General features: G+C 52.1%; 1 protein-coding gene across 1 annotated transcript in view; it reads left to right on the top strand.

Annotated features, from left to right (window-relative positions):
• Positions 1 to 3,145: 3,145 nt before the first annotated feature.
• Positions 3,146 to 8,337, top strand: part of LOC141730042 (uncharacterized) — a 125,455-nt gene continuing 120,263 nt past the window's right edge. Inside the window, exons 1-2 of the mRNA XM_074546679.1 lie at positions 3,146 to 3,178; positions 3,592 to 3,964. Of these exons, the coding sequence (XP_074402780.1) occupies positions 3,146 to 3,178; positions 3,592 to 3,964 (406 nt within the window). The remainder of the gene's footprint in view (positions 3,179 to 3,591; positions 3,965 to 8,337) is intronic.

The raw sequence follows: 8,337 nt of genomic DNA, 5'->3' as shown, positions 1-8,337 counted from the left end.
CCATGTCATCAATAAAAATATTGAACAGAGCTGGCTCCAGCACAGAGCCCTGAGGGACACCCCTGGTGCCTGGCTGCCAGCTGGTTACAGCACCGTTCACCACCACTCTCTGGGCCCATCCAGCCAGTTCTGAGCCCAGTACAGAGTGCTCCTGTCCCAGCCCTGGGCTGCAGCTTTTCCAGGAGTGTGCTGTGGTAGACAGTGCCAAAGGCCTTCCTGGAATCCAAACAGACACATCCACAGCCTTTCCTGCATCCACCAGGAGGGTCACCTGGTCATAAAAAGAGACCAGGTTGGTCAAACACGACCTTCCCCTCCTAAACCCCTGCTGGCTGGATCTGATACCCTCGGCCATCCTGTAAGTGCTGGGTGATGACACTCACTATAAACTGTTCCATTGCCTTACCGGGTACTGAGGTCAGACTGACTGGCCTATAATTACCAGGATCCTCCTTACCACCCCTGTTGTGAATGGGTGTCACATTGGGCAGCTTCCAGTAATCTGGAACCTCACCAGTGAGCCAGGACTGCTGCTAAATGATGGGAGAGCAGCTTGGCAAGCTCATCTGCCAGCTCCCTCATCACTCTGGGGTGGATCCCATCTGGTCCCATGGATTTATGAATATCCAAGCAGCTCAGCAGTTCTCTGACTGCTTTCTCCTGGATAACGGAGACCATTCTGCTTCCCTGACCCAATCTACCAGCCCAGGAGCACAGCTGTCCTGAGCCATCTTCCCCCTAAAGACTGAGACAAACAAGGCGTTAAGCACCGCTGCCTTCTCCTCATCTGCAGTTACTAAATTCCCTCCCTCATCCAACAGAGAACAAAGGCTGGCCTTACTCTTCCTTTTACCAGTAGTATATTTATAAAAACATTTTTTATTATCCCTTATAAAAGTCACCATTCTAAGCTCAAACTGAGCTTTAGCCACCCTATTTTTTTCCTACATACTCTAGCAGACCTCTTAAATACTTCCTGAGAGATCTGACCCTCCTTCCAAGATGATACATCCTTTTTTTATTCCCGAGTTCCTCCAAAACCTCCTTGCCCATCCAGGCTGGATGTTTGTCTTGTTGATTCACCTTTTGGCACACAGGGACGTCAGTTCCTGTGCACTCAAGATCTCTGTTTTGTAGCATGTCCACTTTTCCTGAACTCCTTTGTTTTTAAGGACTGCTTCCCAAGGAACTCTCTGAATAAGTCTCCTAAACAGGCCAGAATCTGTCCTATAGAAGTCCAGTGTAAAAGTCTTCTTAATGTTCCTCTTGACTTCACCAAATATTGAGAACTCTATAATTTTATGATCACTGTTCCCCAGGCAGCCTCCAACAACCACATCTCCCACCAGACCATCTTTATTTACAAACAACAGATCTAACACTGTCCCTCCCCTGCTGGGCTCACTCACCAGCTATGGCAAAAAGTTATCCTCCACAAACTCTAAAAATTTCCTGGGTTGCCTTTTTTCAGCGGTATTGAGCTCCCAGCAGATGTCCAGCAGGTTGAAATCACCTACAAGAACAAGAGCTGATGAACCTGAAACATTCTCTAGCTGCTTAGAGAATGAGTAGTCCACCACTTCTTCCTGGTTGGGTGGACAATAACAGACTCCCAGTAGGATGTCAGCCTTGTTGGCCTTCCCCTTAATTCTCACCCATAGGAATTCCACTTCATCATCATTAGTTTCAATACCTATGGTGTTCAAAGCCTCCCTAATATAAAGGGCCATCCCTCCACCTCTTCTCCCTTTCCTGTCTCTCCTGAAGAGCTTGTAGCCATCCAGTGCAGCACTCCAGCCATGTGAGTCATCCCACCACATTTCCCTGATGGCAATTACATCACAGCTCTGCTGTTGGACCATGGTCTCCAGGTCTTCTTGTTTGTTACCCATGCTGCATGCACTGGTATAGGTGCACCTCAGCTGGGCTGCTGATTTCATCTCTAACTCAGGCTTACTACTCTTGGGCCTGCTTCCAGACAGCCCAGCCGCATCCCCTTCCCCCTTCAAACGTAGTTTAAAGCTCTCTCAACAAGTTCTGCCAGTTCATGAGCTAAAAACCTTCTGTCCTTAGCAGAGAGATGGAGCCCATCAGGTTCCAGCAGGCCAGGAGCTGTAAAAGTTGCCCTGAGATCAATGAATCCAAAATTCTGTCCATGACACCAACACTTGAGCCACTGTCTTAGACTAGAAATGAGTGTGTGTGTTCTATTCCTATCTGTGGAGCAGTTATTTTCTGTTATTGGGCAGTTTTCTTCATCTCTTCCACAATCAATCTTCCATTTGGGGAGATACCTTCTTGAGTGAGGGGGAGGTCATGTAGAGTAGTGTGATTGGGGGAAGTTTTATAAGGGTGGATAGGAGGAGGCCGGTAGTGAGAGGAGAGCCTTGGAGTACTTCTGGGAATCAGAAGTGGAATGGCACTAGTCCTAGTTTTATTGCGATTGCTGAGGTAAGAATTAGGCAGGATGTTGGGTGGGAAAGTTGGGTGATGTCTCATTGTCCAGTGTACCATGTGTTGGTTATGTTGGAGAATAAGACTAGGGCGGAAGCAGCTGCTTGGGTGAGGAAATATTTAGTGTCCTTGAGTGTCACTGCATGACTGATAAAATTACATCATCCCATTGTAAGAGGCTCCTCCCAGAGCCAGAGGGAGGAGCCAAGCATTCCTAACTGGATATACTCTGATATTTCAAACAACACAGGGAGCCTTTTCTTACTGGATTCCCAGAGGAGCAGCTTTCTTATCCACTGGATTCCAAGACCAGGAAGACCAGGCCCATCTACACTGCCACTGGACCTTCAGAGGAAAACTAGACCCTTCTACAAGATCACTGATCCAACAGAACCACACCTGTCAATGCAGGAGCACTGCAGCCATCATTCAATGGGACTGCTACCAATACCCTGACCAACAGAGTGTCAGGTCATATTCTGGCCCTGTCAGTGTTTTTTTTTTTTTTTGTACTATTGCATTTGTATTTTTAATTTTCCTAGTTTAGAACTGTTATTCCAATTGCCATATCTTTGTCTAAAAGCACCTTAATTTCAAAATTATAATAATTCAGAGGGAGGGGTTTTACATTTTCCATTTCAAGGGAGTCTCCTGCCTTCCTTAGCAGACATCTGTCTTTCAAACTGAGACAATGCCGTGGAAAACTCAGGCACGTGAGGAGCAAGTCAGTGCCCCTTTCCCCCTCTCTCCTGCTCCATCTCCCAGCCCATCATGGCCCCCAGCTGCAGGACAACCGTGCTGCCAATGCCATCCTGACAGGGGTGCACTGGGGGATCACTTTCCCCTTCCCTCTGGCATGGAGGCAAATCCCATCCTCTCCTTGTCCTTCCTCCCCCAGACAAGAAACTGACGATGGAGACCAGGGAGGACAAATCCCCGTGGCAGAACCTGGTGGAAGAGGCCGTTTTGAGTGATTCCACAGTGCAGAATTCCACTGGGGAGGAAAATCCCCAGAGATCCCACAGGAGGAGGGGCTGCAAACCCAGCCCAGTGTGCTCTGAGGAGGAAAGACCCACCCTGAGCCAGGATGGTGGACAGAGCTTCAGTCAGAGCTCAGAGCTGGTGGCTCATGGGCAGCTTCATGATGGCGAAAAACCCTACAAGTGCTTGGAGTGTGGGAAGAACTTCAGGCAGAGCAGCACCCTGATCAGCTACCAGATGATCCACACTGGGGAATGGCCCTACAAGTGTGGGGAATGTGGGAAGGGCTTCAGATACAGCTCCGCCCTCGCCATCAACCAACACATCCACACTGGGGAGAGGCCCTACGAGTGTTTCCAGTGTCAGAGGAGGTTTCAGATCAACTCCGATCTCCTTCGCCACCAGCAGATTCACACCGAGGAGAGGCCCTTCCTCTGCCCCGACTGTGGGAAGGGCTTAAGCTGTGCCTCCCACCTCATCAGGCACCAGCACTTCCACACTGGGGAGAGGCCCTACGAGTGTCCCCAGTGTGGGAAGAGCTTCACCCATAGCTCTCACTTGACAAGACACCAACGGAGCCACCAGTAAGGGAAGCCCTGCAGATTCCCTGATTGCAGAACAGCTTCCAGCACTGCTCCACCTTCATCCCCCATTGGAGGACCCACATTGAGAAGAGCCCTGGTGATCCATTTTCCCTGTGATCCATGCTGGGAAGACACCTGTCCATTTTCCTGCCCCTGCTAAAGACATGATGTGGGATGGAAGAACATGAGGGTCTGGCCATGTCCCTGTCATTACATTCACTCTCACCTCAGGTCATTGCAAGGGCAGGAAAGGGACTCTCTGTCTCTCTCAGTGAGGAGAGGGATGACCTTTCCAGGCAGGAGGAAATACGTTGTCAGGATGAGCCAGTTGTTGACATAGTTTTCTCTGTAAATAATTTTACTTATCCCTTCTGTTATCAATCTTGTTGTTGTTCCTGTTTGTTCCTTATCTCGTTGCTGTTAACAATAAATTGTTCTTATCCCAGCCCAGGATCTTCACCTTTTGTACTTTCCATGGGAGGCAGAAGGGCAGCAAGGGCAGCGCGATATTAGTGAGAGCAGGAAATTCGGGAATCCCATTCCTGAACCCCAGCCTGTGGAAACCCAGCATCCCAGCTGGTCCCAGCCCTAGTGGCTGTGGCAACAGCCTTGGGAGTGGGTCCCTGGCTGGAGCTGTGGGAACCTCTTCCCTCGGGTGCCCAGGGACAGGAGTGGAGGGAACAGCTGCAGCTGAGTCGGGGCAGGCTCAGGTTGGGTGTCAGGAAAAGGTTTTTGCCCAGAGGCTGCTGGGGCCCTGCCCAGGCTCCCCAGGGAAGGGTCCCAGCTCCAGGGCTCTCTGAGCTGCAGCAGCGTTTGGACAGCACTGCCAGGCCCAGGCTGGCATTGTTGGGGTGTCCTGTGCAGGGCCAGCAGTTGGACTGGAGGATCCTGATGGGTCCCTCCCAGCTCAGCCAATTCTGTAGTTCTGGGATCCCATGAGCCTGGGGATGGGACTGCCAATGGTTGCCATGGCAACGGGCTGTGGCTGCAGGCCTGAGCTGGTGTCCATGGCAACCGCCCCTGGCATGAGGTCTCCATGGAGCTGCCATGGAAACTGACCATAACAACAGGGGGCTGGTTATGGTTGCCTACTAAGGATCAGATTTGTCACAGGCCCTCAGAGGGGTTCCATGGGGACTTTCCAAGAGTCTCCAGGCTGTTCCAGAGCTGGAATGCCACAGGTAGAGACAGGGGCTCCATGGAGACCTCCCAGGGCTTTCTGGGGATGTTAAAGAGCCCTGTGGTCAGAGGCAGTCCCAGCCATTCCATGGTGACATCCCAGGGAATCTTGGGCTGCAAAGGCACCGATCAGTCACAGGCACTCACGGGGGCTCCACGGTGACATCCCAGGAGTCCCCAGGCTGCCAAACAGCTGGGATGTCACCCAGCTGGGATGTCACCCCAGACACTCACAGAGGTTCCTGTCATGGGCACAGTTGGAGCTTCAGGCAATGTTTATTAGAGAAGCTCCTCTTGAGTCACAAGGTGCAGAAAGGAGCCCCAGTAGCTCCCACAAACCCACAGACACCCCCAAGGACCTCCAGGCTTTCTCAATGCCTTCTGTGAGAGTAGCCTTGGAGCTGTGGTTTCCAATCCCAGTTCCAGACTTTTACAGAGTTTGTGTGTAAAGAATTATAAAGTTGGAATTAAATCTTTGTAGAATTTGTCCCACAGGATTAGGGATGGCAAACCAGATATTTTTATATGAATATGTATGATATATTATGGTAATGATTAGAGAAAATTGCCTAAATCATAAATATTTAACCAGGATGTAAGAGATGTGTAATATATTATATAGAGCACTAGAAATTATTTCAAAGGAACCGCATTAAAGCAAAATCTGTAATTATGCAGAGATTGATGTTACTCCTGCAGACCAATGACTGTGGGCAAATCCCTTCGACTCAGGCTGGAGCAGTGACCTTGAGGGGTGTCCCCACTGCAGGGAGGAATTTCCAAACCCCCCAAGAAGGGAAATGTCAGGAGATGCTGCCATTAAAATTTGGGATGGGGCTTTTCCAGTCTGAGGTGCTGCCCTGTCAGTCAGATGTGCCCAGGCTGGGCCAGCTCAGCAGCTCTGCAGAAGCTCTCACTTGGTTGTTCCTTTCTCGGGGGATTTTTCCACCTCTGCCACAGCTTCAGCTCCCTCTGAGGATGTTGAACTTTGGGATGGAGGAGTCAGGCCGGTTTCAGCATTATTCACCCCTAAAGCAGTTTGACAGCCCTCCTTCATTTCCTACTGGGTGCTTTGCAAACAGGGCCTTGCTGGAGTTCTTGGAGCCCATTGCAGGCAGACCCTCCTACCTCAGCAGGAACTGCCTTTCCTGTGCCATCAGCAGGGCAGGTCCCGCTGCAGGAAAAGCCCCAGGCCAGCCCCAGCACAGGGAAGGGCTTGGGCACAAGGGCAGAGTGCCATGCTGGGAGCTTTGCCAGGGAGAGCCTGAGGCACCAAAGGCACCTTGGCAGCAGCAGCTGCTTGCAGGCCGTGGCCAGAAGCCTCCCTTGGCAGCCGGGCCTGGTGGCCACCACTGCAGAGCTGCTGCCCCAGGGCTCATTCCTGGCTGGGCTCTGTAAATCCATTTCTGCTCCAGGAGCCTGACTGGGAAGTCATTGGCACCAGCACACTGGGGACAAGATATTAATGACAAAACTCTTCATGGCAGCAGAGCCAAGACAGGGGCAGAGGAAAGGGCAGAGCCAGGCCCAGGGGACAGGGCTGACATGGTGATGGCTGTGACGTCACTGCCCCTGCAGCAGCCTGGCTGCCCTCAGCAGACACTCTGGCCAGAAACGTTGTGAGGGCACCCAGCACATCAGAGAACCCATACTACAGGAATTTTGTCCTTGGGAATGAGAGGGTTTCACTGGGTCAGGCTGCACAAAGCTCCTGATCTTGGGCAATTCCTGGAATGAGGCATCCAATTCTCTGGGAAAAAAGCTGAATTTTGTGATACCCTCATAACTGTAAAATGTTTCCTCCTTCTAACAAATGTAAATCCACCCTCATTCTGTTTAGAGGTATTGACCTTTGTTCTGTCACTGCAAGATTTAGCAGAAAATAACTTTGACCACTAGTTTTCTATTTTCATAGACCTTGGAAAGGAACTAAAAATCTCCCAAGATGGGGTTTGGAGGCCTCATCACAAAACCAGCAGGGCAAGGCTGATGGCTCTGGGCTCTGATGTGGAGACTGAGGACAAAACAGGAGTAGCTTGGGAGGGATTGGAGGGTGGTTTCTGAGGGGCTGGAACTTTTCTTCGTAGAGGATATAAAAATGAGAAGGAAATAATGGCACAAGTACAGCTGGGGAGGCCCAGACTGGCACCAGAGAAAGGAATTTCCCTGCCAGGGCAGGGCTGTGGTGCAGCACGTCCCCCAGAAGGGGCCTGGAGCAGCCCCAGGCTCTGTGTGGGCAGGCAGAGGCAGGCAGGAGGCAGAGCTGTCAGCAAAGGAAGGGCCCAGCCAGGTGGGGCAGCCGGGGGATGCCGACAGCCTGCAGGGATAGAGGCGCAGGGCAGGGACACTGTGGGACAGCCTGGGCTGCACAGGGCACAGGGATGGGCAGCAGCTGCAAGACAGCCCTGCCAGAGCCAACTTGGGCAGCACTTTGGCCATGGCTGCTGGGCCTGGGCCTGAGGTAGGAGCAGGGGACAAGTGACCCTTGCAGAGCTGGGGCCTCATTGCCTCCTTGTCCCTGCTCAGCAGCCTGGCAGGGGCCGCCCCATGCTCCTGCCCTTGGCATTGCCCATCCCCACATGCCAGTGCCATCCCGGGAAGAGCCCTGAGCAAGGAGGGAGGGACAGGATCTGCCTGGCCAGGGGCTGGGGCTCAGGCCCTGGCCCTTTGCAGTCCTAAAACACATCCAGGTGTGCTCAGCACCAGAGAGACACCTTTGCCTTTCTTGTCCCCACCGTTCATCACTGCCTGCAGTGTTCTGCTCTACCTGGAACCTGGGGACACTTTCTCAGTCCTGTTGCACAGATGGAGCTATTTAAAATATGAGAAACTTCAGTGTTTCAATCTCTTTTTGAGTTCTTGAGAAATTTTTGAGCCCTCTCTGAGGGACTGGGTCTGACACAAAGAGCACCAAAGCCCCAGAGGGTCATTCAAGTCCCTGTGCTGTGTCTGTGCTGCTGAGCTGGGCCGGGCTCCTGGCCCAGAGGCAGCTCCTGGCAAGGGCAGCGCTGCAGAGAGACAGCTCTGGCCAGGAGCAGCTCCTGTGCACAGCCCAGCAGGGCTGGGCACTGCCAGGGCCCCTCAGGGACACCAGCAGGCACAGACAGAGCTCACAGGGGCTCAGCACTGGCAGGGCTGT

The sequence above is a fragment of the Zonotrichia albicollis genome, chromosome 9 (assembly GCF_047830755.1).
Source record: "Zonotrichia albicollis isolate bZonAlb1 chromosome 9, bZonAlb1.hap1, whole genome shotgun sequence".
NCBI classification, from domain to species: Eukaryota; Metazoa; Chordata; class Aves; order Passeriformes; family Passerellidae; genus Zonotrichia; species Zonotrichia albicollis.
Note: the sequence above shows the minus strand (reverse complement) of the source record. Positions and strands in the feature narration are given on the sequence as shown.